The 16407-nt window shown below is 48.3% G+C and overlaps 1 protein-coding gene across 3 annotated transcripts in view; it reads left to right on the plus strand.

The window, feature by feature from the left end:
* Positions 1-15121, plus strand: part of INPP5D (inositol polyphosphate-5-phosphatase D) — a 122914-nt gene extending 107793 nt beyond the window's left edge. For 2 of the 3 annotated variants that reach the window (XM_031968175.1, XM_031968176.1), the window contains exons 24-28: positions 1543-1630; positions 4986-5135; positions 6723-6819; positions 7295-7573; positions 8693-9671. In XM_031968175.1, the coding sequence (XP_031824035.1) occupies positions 1543-1630; positions 4986-5135; positions 6723-6819; positions 7295-7573; positions 8693-9350 (1272 nt within the window). In that variant the 3' untranslated portion in view covers positions 9351-9671. Of the gene's footprint in view, positions 1-1542; positions 1631-4985; positions 5136-6722; positions 6820-7294; positions 7574-8692; positions 9672-13959 lie in introns of those variants that run through there. The other variant, XM_031968177.1, reaches the window with a different exon arrangement.
* The last annotated feature ends 1286 nt before the right edge of the window (positions 15122-16407 follow it).

A 16407-nucleotide genomic window follows, 5' to 3' on the forward strand; every position in this document is an offset into this window, starting at 1 on the left:
GGGTTGTGACTTGCCCAGGGTCACATAGCTAGTAAGTATGTGAGACTGGATTTGAACTTGGGACCAGTGCTCTACCACTGTGCCATCTAGCCACCTCAGAATCTTTATTTTTTTTAATTTTCCAAATTCTCTCCTTCCTTCCACCCCACTCTTCTGTCACTCACTCTTTGAGAAGGCAAACAATATGCCAACAATGATACATGTGAAGACATACTCACAAAAGTTTTTTTTTTTAATTTTATTAAGTGCCTACCGTGGGCCAGGTGCTGTGCTAATAACCCCCAGGTACAAAGGTAAATAGAAATAGTCCCTCCTGTCAGGGAGCATCCATTCTTTTGGGGAAAACAACATTTAATGTGTAAGTAAATGCCAAACAAGTACCAGGTAGCATCTGAGAGGAAAGCCACGGACCTGATGTGGAGAATGGCTTGTTAACAATAGAATTGGCAATCCAGAGGGCACAATGGGGAGGAGAGAAACTACAGGGCCAACACTTGGACCCAATAGCCTAGAGGTCCCCTCCACGTGTAAAGTTATTACTCTATTATAATGATAAATTCCCACACAAATTCAATTCAACCCATTCCGACAGTTATTGAATATAGGTTTAAGGTGAATGATTCTGCTAAGATTCTTACCCTAAGAAATCTCTCAAATATCTACAATTTTGGCCTGAGGGATACCGATAATCATTGATAATGAAGTGTTCGTACACCTGGGGTTGTTGGAACCAACTCAAAACTGCTGAAAAGCCAGTTGTTAAATTTTCCGTTGGGCATTTATGCTTTAGAAATCAACAAACACTGCAAAACTGGTCTTGGTTTACTGTTTTATTGATTATCGATACTCGAGGAAGTGCTAATAATTCAGATTGATTTTAAAATGGGTGTCTATACACTTTTTTTTCTGGAGAGAGAGTTGTTAAACATTTACACCACCCCCATGTCATAAAATTGGTAGGGACCTCAGAAGCCATCTAAGCCGGCCCTTCCTTACCTGATGACTTTTCCACAAGCGGTCCTTCAGCCCATTCTTAGAACCCCAGGCCCCGGGGGATTCTGAGGCAGCACAGGGCCCTTTTGGAAACCTCTCTCAGTAGGAAGGTTTCCCTCCATATGCCCTCCAGGACCTTCACCCCCAACCCCTTTCACAAGATAGTCTGGCTGGACGGGCAGTGACTCTAGGGACCAGGCATCAGATAGTAAAGTCTCTTGGGTAGGTCCATCGAGGATCATCATTTAGGACAGGATTGTAGAGAGCCTCCAGTCCCTTCACCACATTCTATAGAAGAGAAACTGAGGGCCACAAAGGCTATATATTTTCCTAAGGTCATCTCGGTAGGAAGTGGAAGAGGTAGGATTGGAACCCAGGCCCTCGGCCTCCGAATCCAGCCTTCTTCCCACTGTCAATTCCATTCCCTATCTTCCACATGAACCTTGAGGCTCACTGGGACCTCGAGAGCCGAGAATTCCAGGTTCTGTGCTGGAGAGTCCCGTCCCCCTGCCTCCTTCCTCTGATGCTCATCCTTGTCTTTGCTTGCAGCTGACCCCTATCATCTCTGACCCTGAGTACCTGTTGGACCAACACATCCTCATCAGCATCAAGTCATCAGACAGCGATGAATCCTATGGTGAGTGCTCCCAGGGAGGATGATCTGGAAGGGGGGATGAGGGGGCTGGGGGAGAGGAGGGGCTCCCACACTGGGGTCCTCCCAGTCCGGAGGCCACCTTTCTTCCCCTGCCCTGGGTCAGTGTCAGCCCTTCCTCATTGGCTCCCAGCTCCAGCCCATTCCTTGAAACACACGATTCTCAGATCCAGTATTGGAAACCCCTTAGAGATCCTCTCATCCACTGTTTTCATAGGACACAGAGGGAAACTGAGACCCAAAAAGTAACTGGGTCAAGGTGACAAAAGTGAAGGGAAGGGAAAGGAAGGGGGAAAAAGGACAAGTTCCACTTTGGACATATTGAGCTGGAGACATCTATGGTACATCCAGTAGGTGATATGGGACAAGAGAGAGCTATGGATGGATCTATTGATCTGGAGCTAATCAACAGAGAAATTAAGTTAAATTCATAGGTCACCAAGCAAAAGAGAAAAAGGCAGACCCTTAGACACACCCATAGCTCAGGTGTGGGGATACAAATAATGAACTAGCAATAGATTGAGAAGGAGCAGGCCAAGAGAGTGTAGTTTCACAAAAGGGAAAGAGAAAAGAGTATCTAGAAGAGGGCGATGAATGTTGTCCAATGCTGCTGGGGCACCAAGGAAAGATGCAATTCTGCGAGCATCCTAAGGGTCTGGTTGTAGGTATATTTGTTTTGTTTGACCCAATTGTTGCAAGGATTTTTCTTTTCCCAATGAGGAAGCAGGTGGGAGGGAGAGAAAATAAAGATCTGTTGATTAAAGTAAATTTTGGAGAGAACAGTTTCAGTTGAGGGATTATATCAGAAGCCATATTGCAAAGGGTTGAGAAGTGAAGTAAAGGCAACTTTTTTGATTTTTAGATTTTTAGATTTTTTTTTTGAGGCAATGGGGTTGTGACTTGCCCAGGGTCACACAGCTAGTAAGTATGTGAGATTGGATTTGAATTCAGGGCCAGTGCTGAGAAAGAAAGGAAAGAGAGAGGATGTTAGTTGGAGGGGGATTACACGAGGGTTGTTGAAGGATAGAGGAGACTTGTGGGTATTTGTCAGTGGAAGAAAAGGAAGCAGTGAGAGAGGAAAGCTTCCGGACTGAGTAGGCATAATCTGGAGGCATATCTGCTCCAGAAGGTGGGAGCGGTAGAGTGAAGGGAAAAGCAGAGAGGCTGGCCTCGGTGAGGAGAAAAGACAGCTCTTCGTGAAAGACGGGATGAAGGAAGAGAGCTGGGGATTCGGGGGCTTGGAGAAATGGGGGAGAGACGAGGGAGGGACCTCCTAGCATAAAATATTCTCTCAATAAAGTAAGAGGTGGTCCTAGCTAAGAGAGTAGGTGATGGGCCAGGCTGGAGACGAGAAGGTCTTCAGGGGCTAGCTGGACAGAGGATGACAGATAGAAGGGTCCTGGAGCCAAGACTTCTACTCAAGGGTCCTGGCTTCAAGCCCAGTCTGTCTTCTATGACTCCACTTTCCACCAACTCACTTCCTGCTTCCCTACTTGCCAAAGCTCAGCGAGCAGGACCAAATGACTAAGGGAGACTCTGGTTGGAAGATGGTGGACGGGGTGAGGAATCATAAACAGCCCGAAGGGAGACTGATGGGCCAGAGCTGGGAATGATGTTCACACCTGGAAAGGCTTCTTGTGAAAAGTCCTAACGTGCTCTAGCTGTGGCATCTCTTTCTTGTTGATGCTTAAGGTTTCTCCCCCACCCCTCCCACCCCTGCCCAAATGGTTGATTCGGCCACCGTCTGGTTCAGTAGCTTGTCCTCCCCATCCCACTTAATCAGCGAACATTTGTGGAGCACCCGCCTTGTGCCAGATGCTGTGCCAGGGGTGGGGGCACAACTGCCCTCTGGGAGCTTACGGTCTAATGCAGGAAAGAGAATGTCACCATATCTAAGTCTTGACTCTCCTCGGATCTAGCCCTTATAGAAAATCTCTTCTTATAAACAATGTCAATCTGAGGCATTGAACAGAACCACGGATTTGAGGGCCCTGGTTTCGGCCTCAGCCCTAGGCCCTCCTTGCTGTGTCTCCACCTCCCTGAGCCTCAGTTTCTGTATCTGTGAAAGGAGGATAATAATTCTTGCCCTGCCTGCATCTGAGGCTTGTGGTGAGAGCAGAGGTTGGTAAATCAAGTGCTACAGCAGCTCGGGGAGCCATAAATAACTCGGTAACCATGGTGATGGACCACAGTGATGTGGAAAGGAGAGCTTGCTGGACTTAGTCACCAATCCTGGGCCAGAGTCCCGGCTCTGCCACTGGCTTCCCGGGTGACCCAGGTGCACCCCTCAGCCTCTCTGAACCCCACTTCCCTGATGGAGAAACAGGGTTCATAGTACCCACAGTTCCAGCTTTGGGGCATTCTGAAGCTCCAGGGAGAGAACAGGTAGTGCTCTTGGTGAGCCATTAAGGACCAGATCATTAACCGTTGTTACTGTCCTCCCACACTCCTCCCACACCTTGTTCCACTTCCTCTCTCTGAGCTAAAGGCCCTTAGAACAAGGGCCTCTCTCTATGGTTTCAAGGACCCTGACTCCTCCCAATCCCGAATGAGCTGTGAGGGAGGCAAGACTGCAGAGCCACCGCCCCCAGCACTGGAGGGAGGGTGGCCCTGGGAGGGCAGCAGAGAAGGTGCTCAGCCCGATTCCCAAAGGAGGGATGGAATTAGACTCTGAAAACCCAAGGTCGTTGGGCTTCCTGGACACGGTTTAGCGTGGGACGGTTAGTGACTGAACTTGGAGCAAGGCAGGCTTTCCAATGCTGAGCTCCCAAAAGAGAGGGGACAGTTTCCTGGTGACCAGGGGCACCAAGCACAGGTGGGGCTCATGGTGGGACTGGGTGAGACTGAGCTTTCCCAGCTCCAAAATTCTAGGATGCCCCCTTTGCCCCATCGTCCCTTCTGCTGCCAAGTTTCATTTCTGTCGGAAAATGTGTACGGCCCTCAGGGCTCTTCCTCTCATTTTCCCATCTTTAGCTTATTTTAGCCTAGTTGCCTCTCAAAGACCCTTAGAAACTGCGGCCTTTGGAGATGGCCGTTTTCTCATTTATTGCCAATTCATGTTTGAATTTGGAGGCCCGTGTCGTCAGTCCCCAGCCTCTCCCTCTTTTACCTCCTGTGGGGAAGGGCCAGAGAAGGGCTTTCATGGGGAGTCTGTGTCCCATTCTCATTCCAGAATACAGCTAACCCTGGCCAACGGTGACAATCCCAAGAAGCGAAGCCTGACCGTCCCCCTGCCCACTTTATCCCACCTTTCTCTTCAGCTACATGGATGACAAAAGAGTTTTTGCCTTCCGTGGAAATGGCTGGAATCTTCTCATCAGTCTCCCGTCTTCTCCTGCAGGTGAAGGCTGCATTGCTCTGAGATCTGAAGCCACCGAATCCTTGGTTCCCATCTACACTGCACTCACTCACCATGGAGAGATGATGGGCCACTTCCGGGGGGAAATCAAACTGCAGACTTCCCAAGGGAAAAAAAGAGAGAGACTCTATGGTAAGGCTGGGGGGAGGGAAATGTCTTCCCCATCAGGAGCACAACCCCTGGAAATTGGCATCAGTGTGATGGACCTGAGCAAAGTGCCAACATTTTCTGCCAACAGCTCTCCTCCTTCATAGAGAAACATAGAAAGGAAAGGAATAGAATAAATAAAAGAGAAAGAAATGAAATAGAAAGAAAGGAATAAAACAGTATAGAATAGAAAAATGGAATAGAAAAGAATAAAACAGAATAGAATAGAAAAGAAAGGAATAAAACAGCATAGAATAGGAAAAAAAGGAATAGAATAGAAAGAAATAGAATAGAAAAGAAAGGAATGGAAAGGGATAGGATAGGATAGGATAGGATAGGATAGGATAGGATAGGATAGGATAGGATAGGATAGGATAGGATAGAATAGGATAGGATGGGGAAGGAAGAAGAATAAAATACAAGTACAGTAGAGCTGGAAATGACCTTAACAGCCTCGGTCTAACCCCATCACTTTACAGATGCTGAAACGAGGCTCAGGGACTTTGGGAATTGCCCAGAGTAATAAATGGTGGAATTGGAATTGGAACCCAGGCCTCTGACTCCAAAAGCAACAGGCTTAACATTGGCCCGTGCTAGAACAGAGCCAAGTAGCACAGCTGTACCAGGAAAGATTAGAAAGAGCAATGGCGGGTATTCCCAGTAATTACTGTGTGGTAAAAACAAAAGACGTAAAAAACTACTTTTTAAAAATTAATTTAGCGAGTGGGGCTGGAGAGTAATTGCTCACACAGCCATTTGCCCCCAATTCAAACTCCATGTTCCCATGATCCCTTGATCTGGAGGCTGGGAGACAAAGCAGAGCAGAAGCAAATGAAAGACAAGATTCAGGGGAAGAAGCTGCCTGTTATTCAAGATCTTTATTATTCATTCAAGAATAATTTATTATTATTCAAGAAATCTTTGATTAAACAATCTCTGGGCCCCTTGACACCTTTCAGAGCACTGGCAAGTTCTGCCAGGTCACAGGAGGCACCCAACTTCCTGGTGCTAAAGATTCAAGGCAAATGCCGATTTAAATCTCCTTCCGTGTCTCCAAACTTAATGGAAACAATTAGAAAAATTAGCTAATCCCACCAACAATAAGAATTGTCTCACATGAATTTAGAAAGTCCCCAAAGCACGATTTGTCCTGTAGGCCTCAAAGTGGCTTCTCTAGTTAGAGGATTATCCCAAAATCCTTTGGGAAAAGTCAGCAAGCGCATTGCTCCTGCTGGACAGTTCCTGCGCCTTGCATGTTGAGGATTCCTCTTGCAGGGCAATGGGCTGGGCCGGCAGCAGCTGGGATGGGCCGGAGTGGGTTCTTCTATGTCTCCTGGCTTCTCAGAGCTGTTAACCAGCCCTTAAGGGCCCTCCCACTGGAAGAAAAGTCTCCTTTTCCCCTCAGGGATGGGGAACAACTTGCCCAGTTTTACCCTTTGCCAAGATAACGTCTTTGGAAAAGCTCTTCTGGGGACTCAGAAACCAAGAGCCCAATCGTGGTCAGTGCCAGGGGCACAGGAAAGCCAAGGGCCTTGTGGCTAAGTCTCCTTTCTTTTAACCCTTTTCTTCCAGACTTTGTGAAGACAGAGCGAGATGAGGCAGCTGGGCAGAAGTCCCTGAAGAATCTCACTAACCAGGACCCCACAAAACACTGGGAGTGTCCCCCCAGGTGGGTTCTAACTGCTTGTCGATTGACTGATTCTCCTGAGGCTCTGCTGTGATTTTGGAGGACGGACAATTTATGTTTTATTTAGACTTGTATGAAATTTGCTTTTATTCCTCCTGAGCTTGGGATATGGTCCAGTTAGCGGGGGGCGGGGGGGAGGGAGACGGGGGGAACATGGCTGGAGCGAATCTATTGGGTGAATCACGGGCTCCAGAATCACTGAAAATTGATGGTCCTCCCCCTGGTATGGTCCTCCTCCTGGCATGGTCCTCCCACCCTTCTGTGGAAGAGGGAGTGACGGAGTCAGAAGGCCCCTCTGGGAGTTCTGCTGCGCACTGCTGTGACCGGGGGCTTGAGGGGATAAAGGGACAGGAAGAAGGAGGCCTGAGGAGTTGGGGGGTCCGGCGTCCAGGCAGCTGGGGGGTGTCTGACAGATGCTGGGCCCTGTGTGTGAATATGTCCCTCCCTTCCCTCCTAGAGCTCATTTCAGCGGGGCCAACTTCACAGAGATCACCAACCCCAATTACCTCGGGATGGGACATTTCGGGCAGCAGGTGCCCCTCCACGGGAAGCCGGTCCTTCCAACTGAGTCGCAATCCACTGTCTGGAGCTATGATCAGCCTCCCAAAGACACCCCCCCGATTTCCAGCTGGGGAGAGTCTCCCCCAACCCCACCTTCACAGCCCCCGCTGTCTCCCAAAAAGTTCTCCCCCTGCCCGGCAAGCCGAGCTCCTAATCTCAGGACCCAGGAGCAACTGTGAGTATTGTTTTTCATGATCAGACTTTTGGACCCTGAGGGAAAAAAAAGGAGGGAGGGGGGGATTTCCCAGAATCTTGGAGATCTCCTTGGAACAGACCTTAGAGGTCACCCCCTGCCCACTTCTTGGATCCCTTCTACCACGTCTGGCCAATCAGCCATCTGGACTCTGCTCCAACACCTCCAGCCATGGGATAACGGGCAGCAAGGTTGGGGAGGGGGAAGAGTTAGGGCAGCTGGTGACAATGGTGGGGAGACCCATAGAGCCAAGAAGGCGGATCCCCGTAAATTCAGATCCCACCTCAGACACGTCCTAACCATGTGACCCTGGGCAAGTCACTTAACCCCAATTGCCTCAGCAAAAAAAAGAGAAAGAAAGAAAGAAAGAAAGAAAGAGAAAGAAAAAGAAAGAAAATAAGGAAAGGGGGTTGCTGATAATTCAGCAAGCCATTTGAGGGAAATGTTGCTGCTTATATATTCCAGATTATAATTCTCAAGTTTACCAAGTTACAGAGTAGAAGATAAGTTTCCTTTGTCCTTCCTAGCAAACTTGGGGGTATAAGCAGGGCAGGTGCCTTGTCCCCCTTTTGCAGATAAGAAGACAGCCTCCGAAAAGGGGAGCCTGCCTCAGGTTGATACGCCTAGAAATGGGCAGGGGCAGGGTCTCTGCCCCCCAGGCAATGGCCTTTCCCTCCTGCTTTGTGGCTCCTGGCTCCCCCTGCTCTTGGAGCCTGGGCTGCGGAAGGCTCTCCAGAGGCTCCGTTAAGCTCCCGCTTGGGGTCAGGCACCAAACTGTGCTTCCTGTCCTCGGTCTCATGATTTGCCTGGCCGTGCTCCAAAGAGAGGCTGAATCAGGGCCTGCAGTGAGTCAGAAACGGCTGGGGGGAGAATGAGGGGAAGAAACCAGTATAAATGTGGCTCCCCAGAACCTCAGAATCAGGCAGGACCGCCGGGCCCGCCTCATCTAACCCAGCGTGGATCCTCCGTGGACCCGACCTGAGAGCTCCCCGGGGGCAGAGCCACCCCAGGCAGACCTTTCCGTTGGAGGTGCATTAAATGACCTCATCCCCTCACTTCCCTTCTAACCTGAGCTTTTCCCTTTCTTCCCACCGGCTCTAGGCCCAGCGACTTGGGGAAGACCGTGGCAGACCCCTCGACTACGGAGGAACAGCCGACGACAAAGCCAGAGATGTTCGAGAACCCGCTGTATGGATCTGTGAGCTCCTTCCCTAAGCCGGCCCCCAGGAAGGAGCAGGAGTCCCCCAAGATTCTGAGGAAGGAACGACCCGTCTTTGTGGAACCCGGAGCCCCGTCTCCCTCCGTCATCTTCCTGAAGGCCCCCGAAGGCGAGAGCGGCAAGCTGGCCAGCAAGGCCATCTCGGCCCCTTTCCTCCCTGTGCCCAGGATGCGTTCCTTCACGTGTTCTTCCTCCGCCGAAGGGAAGGCCCCGATGGGAGGGGAAAAGACCCAGGGGAAGCCCAAGCCTCTCACCCCCTCAGAGACCCCGATCCCAGCCAAGAGGCCAGTCAAGCCCGCCAGGTCCGAAATGAGCCAGCCGGGGACCCAGGGACAGATAAACAGGCCTCCTCTGCCCGCCAAGAGTCCGGCCGTGTTACACCTGCAGCACTCCAAAGCCCGGGACTACCGGGAGACCTCGGAGCTCCCGCACCATGGCAAGTACTGGCCGGAGGAAGGGCCTGTCAGCAGGACGTCTATGCAGGTAAGTGTGGAAGACAACGAGCTAGGTAGAGAGGGGCAGGTTCCTTCTGAGGCATGAGAGGAAAGGCCAGTGGTAAAATGAGGGCTGGAAGCAGAGCGAACAGAACCTACAGAGGAAGCCCCGAGTGCAGCCATCCAGTGTGAAAGCTCCTCTTCTTGCAAAACAAACTCCCATCGGGACCAACATCCGCCTCCTTCTCTGGTGCTCACCCCCTCTCGGAGGGCTCTTCGCAGACGGGGAGACCAGAGCAGCTCCTAGACTCTCCTGCGAGGTGCCTGATGGGCCAGCCTCTGGAATCGGTCCCTCCTTACACTCCTGCAGCCACCCCCCAGTTTTTACCCTCGTTGTTTCTGACCTGAATTACAGCCTCCAAATAGCCTCCTGCCTCCGGTCTCTCCTTACCCTAATCCATCCTTGGATGCTACAGATTCTGGTGAACGGCCCTGCCCACAGTGCTGTTCCACTGCCCCAAAACCCTTCAGTGGGATGGTCCCTCCTGTCTCCTCAGTAAAGTCTCCACTTCTTGGGATGGTGCTCAAGCCCTCTATCAAGGGCCGGCTCCGAGCTACCTTCCCCGCCTCATTACTGGAGCTCCTCTAGCCCCCAGACCTTGCCCCCGAAGCCTTCAGAGGCATCTCTCCTCTCCCCCTAAGCACCCAAGAAGGGCTCCATCAGAAGGACTTAGAGATCCCCTTGGGGATCTTTGAAACGGCCATCCCAGAGTCGTTGACCTCCCCCCCAGCACTCCAGTCACAAGCTACAAAGAACCTGCTAACACAATGACCATTTAATCCCAATCCCTGATGTGACACTCAGCAGCTCCATACACGGTTTCATCCCTGGCCCTGACATCTTACTCTGTGATGTCTCCTTCCTTACCCACCCATCCCCCTCCTGTACCTAGAGCAGAAGCTGGGAGACTCTGGGACCCTCAACCAGCACCCCGAAAGGCTAGCTGCAGACAAGCACCCCTCCCAGCAGTCTCCCCCACCCTCCCATCCTTGCCAAACCACACTAGGCTGGTTACCCACAGACAATCCCCCAAATCTTTTATTTTTCACATAATCGGCTACCCAACCAACTCCCCCCACATCAGCAATTAGGCTTTCGAACTCCAGTTCAGAATTTAGCCTCGCTCCCGCCCATGTTCCCAGGCTCATTCCATCCCACTTCTCTTTATGTTTTCCATACTTTAATCAAACTCATATCATTATTTCCCACCTCTGGGCCTTTCCCTACACGATCCCACAGACCAGAAATGTGGGCTCTCCTTTGTTGCCTCAGTTTCCACCTGGTAAATTCCATCCCATTCTTCAATGTCAAGTTCAGGTACCACGTCCCCCATAAAATCTTCCCAGACACAAGTGAGCTCAATGGGCTTGACCTTCTCAATGTGCTTTTCTTATAACTCTTCTATGTTGTTGGCTCCTTGAGGATGGGGACTTTGTGTTGTTCTTCTAATCCCTGTGCTTTATGTTTGTTCATCCAAGGCTGGAAAGGACCTCTGAGGTTATATGATCCAAGTCCTCATTTTAAAATGGAGGGCACAGCCTTAGCAAGGGGAAGTGATTTGCCCAAGATCATACAAGTAACAGTAACCGGGAATACGAATCCAAATCTCTCAACTCTAAAATCTGGATTTTGATTCTGTTTTATAATATGCTTGCTAATCTCCCTAGTTTTATGTCATCCACAGATTTGAAAAGCAGCACTGGGTCATGGTATCATCAATAAAAATGGCTGACAAGACAGCAGCATGGACAGAGGTCTAGCACACTCTCTCTGGGTTTAGGGATCTGTTATTAATAGATAACTGGTCAGTCAGTCAATTGCCAGTCTGTTTCATGGAATGATCACATTTCACCATTTTCTCTATGCAAGCATCATGAGAGATTCTGTCAAGTGCTTTGCTGAAATCAGGATATACAGTGAATTCCCTTGAGCAATCACAGGATCGTGAGACTTGGGGATGAATGATACCCCACAAGTAGGTGATGGAGGCCCTCATCTATCAGAGGGAGCAAGCTAAGGACTGTAGAGACCGAGTGATCTCCCCGGTGTTACTCTGGTAGCAAGTTCCTTGCCAGAATTCAAATCTCAGGTGTTTTGATGCCAAATTTCATCCTATTTCCACTGCACAATGCAATGCGACCTAAAATACCTTATTTTGAATGTTGGATGGAGTCAAGTTAATTCATTCTAATCACTGTTTCCTTTCCTAAAGGCTGAGAGAGAGCACCCTTGGTTAGCTGTTGCTGAATTGATTGAATATTGAGGTTGTGCTTAACCATCTGCACATACTATCTCAAACTCCTCTCTACCTTTTCTCCTCTGGAGACAAGATCTCTTCAGCTGACAACTCCAATTTCTCTAATGTTGTCTGCAGTGACTCCAACAATTCCCTTCCATGATTCTTTAGCATGGAAATCTGGAGACAAAAAGCTCCTTTATATCTTTACATTCCCTCCCTATCTTCTCACCTATCTCCATTCCTTTACTTCTTTAAACAACTATTGAGTTCTTGTTGTGCTCTTTCAAGTCTAAAGATCATTCAATGGCCTAACTTTTTTTAAATTAAGGACTTGGAGGGATAGAAGCCATGCTTAAGAAGCCTTCAAATGATGCTTCCTTGTTGGGAATCACAGAAGCATCCACTGATATCTGTTAAGTTCCCCCCAGTAGAAGCAGTGGACTCTTCTGCCTTATTTAAAAGTACCCTTTAAAAAAAAGATCTTTGCCATCGTGTTTAGCATTTCCATAAGACTCGGATCATTCTGCACTTTACACTATTCTTGTGGCTCTTCTGAATTCATTTCTGGTCACATTGTCCATTCTTCCATCCTCTATTGACATTTCAGTATTTAAAGGGAGCCAGTGAGCTCATCAGTGTCCCTTCACCAGGACATACGGTGACTTATCCTGTTGTCCTATCTACTCTGCATGGAGGATCAACCCAAAGTGGGTTCTTCTTAACCTGACATCAGTGAACTTGCTTTAAATTACTACATTTCGTTTAATTTGTTTCCTTTATAACTTGTGCCTTTTACTTTATATATCTTAAAATATTCCTTAGAGGAATCCACAGACTTCACCATTCTGACTGCCACAGGAATCCCTGGCACAAAAAGGGTTAAGAACCCCTGGCCGAGGTCTTCCGACGTTTCACAAGCTCTTGGGCCATCCCTCTTTCTAGCACCCCTCTCGTGACTGGACTGGTCCACCTTCTTTTCTCATACTACATTTCCTCAGTGGTGTCCCTGACCCTACTTCATAGTCATGGGTCGTCACTGGAAATCTACTGTCACCCACCCGTACCCATCATACATCTCTTCGTTATTCCTAGATCCATCTTTGGGAACCAGGCACAATGAGCTGAATCCTTCCTGTATTTATTGTACCATGGTAGCCATCATCCAAATTAAATTAGGAAACTCTTTGCTTGTGGAACTCACAGCCTGACAGAAATAGCAGGGAAGGGCAGAGGTGGTAAAGACATGTAGGTGAGTGGTCAGCTATTGACCCAGGATGAAAATAAATGCTTTTATCAACATTCTGTATATGTAAAGGACTGAATCTAGATGATGTGGTAGGAGAGACCTCCCAGCTCTCCCAGCTGATGGATCTACGAGTCTCTGTCGAAGGTGGAAATGGGGGGGAAATTCACTTTCTCTTTTACAACTAAAGTTTCATGGAGGAATGACATTTAGGGAAATTTTAAATGAAGGAAGGAAAAGGTCAGCAAGGGAGCCAGGAAGAGGGGCAGAATTGATGCTGGAGGCAAAGAGCCAAACAAATGGGTAAGAAGACTTGGAAGAGAATTGTCTGAGAAAGCCTTAAATGCTAGATCAGGAAGCAGACCAAGAACTGGGGACAATACCAGTGATTTAGGCCAAGATTTTGGAGAAGCGGGGAAGGATTGGAGGCTGATTTATCATCTCGGGTTGTTTTTAATGAATGGCTAACTTAGTTCAATTCCATCCAATAAGTACTTATTAAATAATCTGTACCAAAAACTTTGTTAGCATACAAAGCCTGCTTTCCAGGAGCTTACAATCTACCGTATATCTCTGTTTGTTGACAGATGAGTTTGTTGGGGGGCGGGGTTTGGTTATTTTAGCGTGCTTATTAAATATTTAATCTGTACCAAGCATGTGGTAGCATACGAAGCCTGCTTTCTAGGAGCTTGCAATCTACTGTATATGTGTGTTTACAGACAGATGAACTTGTTGGGGTTTTTGGTTATTTTTGCGTCCTTATTAAATAATTAATCTGTACCAAGCATGTGGTAGCACATAAAGCCTGCTTTCCAGGAGCTTGCAATTCTACTGTATATGTGTGTTTGCTGACAGATGAGTTTGTTGGGGGGTTTTTGGTTATTTTAGCCCATGTCTTGTGTATATGTTCTTTATAGGCATTTATTCAATTGAATGGGAGTTGAGAGAGGTCCCCCACAAAAATAAATAAATACATAAATAAATGTTTCTCCTCTAAGAAGACATCAAGAAGCCTTTTCTGGCTTTGTGACCTAAATTATTGAACCTCTCTGGACCCCTTTTCTTTATCTGCAAGAGCAGGGCCAGACGCTATCTTGGGCTGCTTCTATTTTAGGAGCGTTAAGACCATAACTTCTCTCTTTCTCTCTCCTTCTCTCTTGTGGTCTCCACAGTGAGCGTCACCGGGCAGGGTGAAAGAGAAAGTGGACAAGCCTCCCCCACACTCTCCAATCTGATGTTCCCGATGTCCTTTGCAAGGCTTTTTGTTTTCAAGACATGAACTAGGCTCCTCAGGGGCCCCTGGATTGCACTGTTGGTTGCCCGAGTGGAATTGTTTGTGCTGAAAAAGGAAAGATCTAGATGGACCCCGAGACACCCCAGGGAGCCGGCTGCCTCTTGCAATTCCAAGGGGCCGTTGATGATGCTTTAGAACTGGATCTGGTAGCCAGCCATCTCCAAAGGAGAGACTAAGGTACAAATGAGAGAATGGATTCTCTCTTGGCAAAGCAGACACCAGGCCTGAGCTTGTACTGGGCAATGATTCCCTCGTGGGCAAAGCATGCTTGGATATGACTAGGGCAGGTCAAGCAGCAGAACAAAGAACAAAGCCTTGGGGACCAAACCCGGTGAAGAATCTTGATGCTGTCCCTTCCAGAATGTTTGTTCACAGTCACTGACTTAGGTACAAGGCAGTTTGCCTTTGGGGGTCATGGAGTCACCAAGTGACCAAATCAGGTCTTGGGCAGATGGACTTCTTGTTAAAGCGGGGGACAAGACAGCGTTTAATTTAGGTTAGCATGCAATGCAACGGATTCAACGTTAACCCCAAGGGACTTCTCTGGGCGGGCTTGGCCGCGGGGGATGCTAAGGCCCATCTCATTTTTCAGAAATCTTTTCTTAGGTTCATTAAGCACAAGGAGGTCTGGGAGCTAACTTCTTCCTGTTCTTCCAGAGACAGAGCCTCCGAGGCCTATTTCATTACCTACTAGCATCCACTTCTACTCTGTAACTCAGTTCAGAGGTGGGAGCCTTCCGCGGCGCTTTAGAATGAACACATCTTGTTCGGGGTCCCGGACTCTCGCCTCCTATCTCTGTAACTGTCTCAGGAATACACGTCTTCTCTCTTTGTGGGCCGAGGGGGTAACTATTTGGTGACTCCCCCTCCCCGTTGAATCTTATTTTAAATGAAAAAAAAAATAGCAGTGTTGGAAACCAAGATTGTGTGCGTGTGCGTGTGTGTGTGTGTGTGTGTGTGTCTGTGTGTCTGTGTGTGCATTCTGGTATATCCATGGGTCAGTTTTGTATAGAACTTGTTAATAAAATTGGCTTTTCCCACTCGGCTTCCCTGTGTCCTGTTTCAGCCTCCTTCCAGGGACCTTTCCTCTTAAGTAACCATGGGCAAATCATTTTCTCCCCTTCCCTGAGCCCCAGTTCCTCATCTGTGGGATGAGAGACAGAAGAGTCACTTCCATCCCTTGCACGTGTTGATTCTCTGAACAGTTGGAACACAAACTTCTTGGGGCAGGGACATCTTGTGGCTTTGTGGCCTCTGGGCTTGGTTCGGTGGCTTAGACACGTACACATAGTGACAGGAACCAAACCTGGAACTGCTGCTGGAGGCAAAGAATGAAACATAAATGGGTAAGAAGACTTTGAAGAGAATTGTCAGAGAAAGATCAGGAAGCAGCCCAAGAACTGGGGACCTCGCCAAAGATTTAGGCCGAGATTTTGGAGAAGCGGGGAAGATTGGAGGCTGACTTATCATCTGGGGTTGTTTCTAAGGAACGGCTAACCCAGCTCAGTTCCATCCAACGAGTACTTATTAAATATTACAGGGTTACCTGAACATAGGGAATTCTCGGGTGGGGAGACTCGCTCTACCTGTGCAGGTTGGCAACCTCTATGGCTTAGAAGAGTCGACAAATCCCTGCCATGAACCAGATTAAAGATAAACGGAATCCAGCGTTTGCCCTCAGAGAGCTTACATTCTACAGAAGGGAGACAGACAAGTCACCAAAGGTATAGAGAGAGACACTCAGGTAAAATACAAAGTGAAAAGGTAGGAGGGGGACTAACAACTGGGAAAATCAGGAAGGGTTTCTTGAAGGAGGTGGCATTTTAGCAAGCCTTTAAGAGAAGTAGGAGTGGAAGTGTGGAGAGGAGAGTTTTCCAAATAGGGAGCACCTAGTACAGGAATGATGGCGTGGACCAGTATGAAGAGAGGCTGAGGAAAGTTGGGAGAGAGCCATGGCATGTGGGATCAGCCCGTAATAGGGTCGGGAAGGGCTGTCAAAGGTGGACACAGACTTGTAGTTTATCCTAAAGGAACTGGGAGTCATCGAAGCTTCTTGAGGGAGTGAAGGTCACACTTTAGGAACATTGATTTGGCAATGGCCCATGGAGGATGGATTAGACCAGGGGTTCTTAACTTTTTTGGTATCATGGACTCCTTTGGCAGTTTGGTGAAACCTTATGGATGAACGTCTTCTTGGAATAATGTTTCTAAATGCATGAGATAAAGTATAAAGGGTTAAAAAGGAAACCAAATTTATTTAATATCGCTACAAAATTTTTATGAATAATTTCATGGAGCCCAGCTTAAGCTCCCTCGGGATTAACAG

The sequence above is a fragment of the Sarcophilus harrisii genome, chromosome 4 (assembly GCF_902635505.1).
Source record: "Sarcophilus harrisii chromosome 4, mSarHar1.11, whole genome shotgun sequence".
NCBI lineage: Eukaryota > Metazoa > Chordata > Mammalia > Dasyuromorphia > Dasyuridae > Sarcophilus > Sarcophilus harrisii.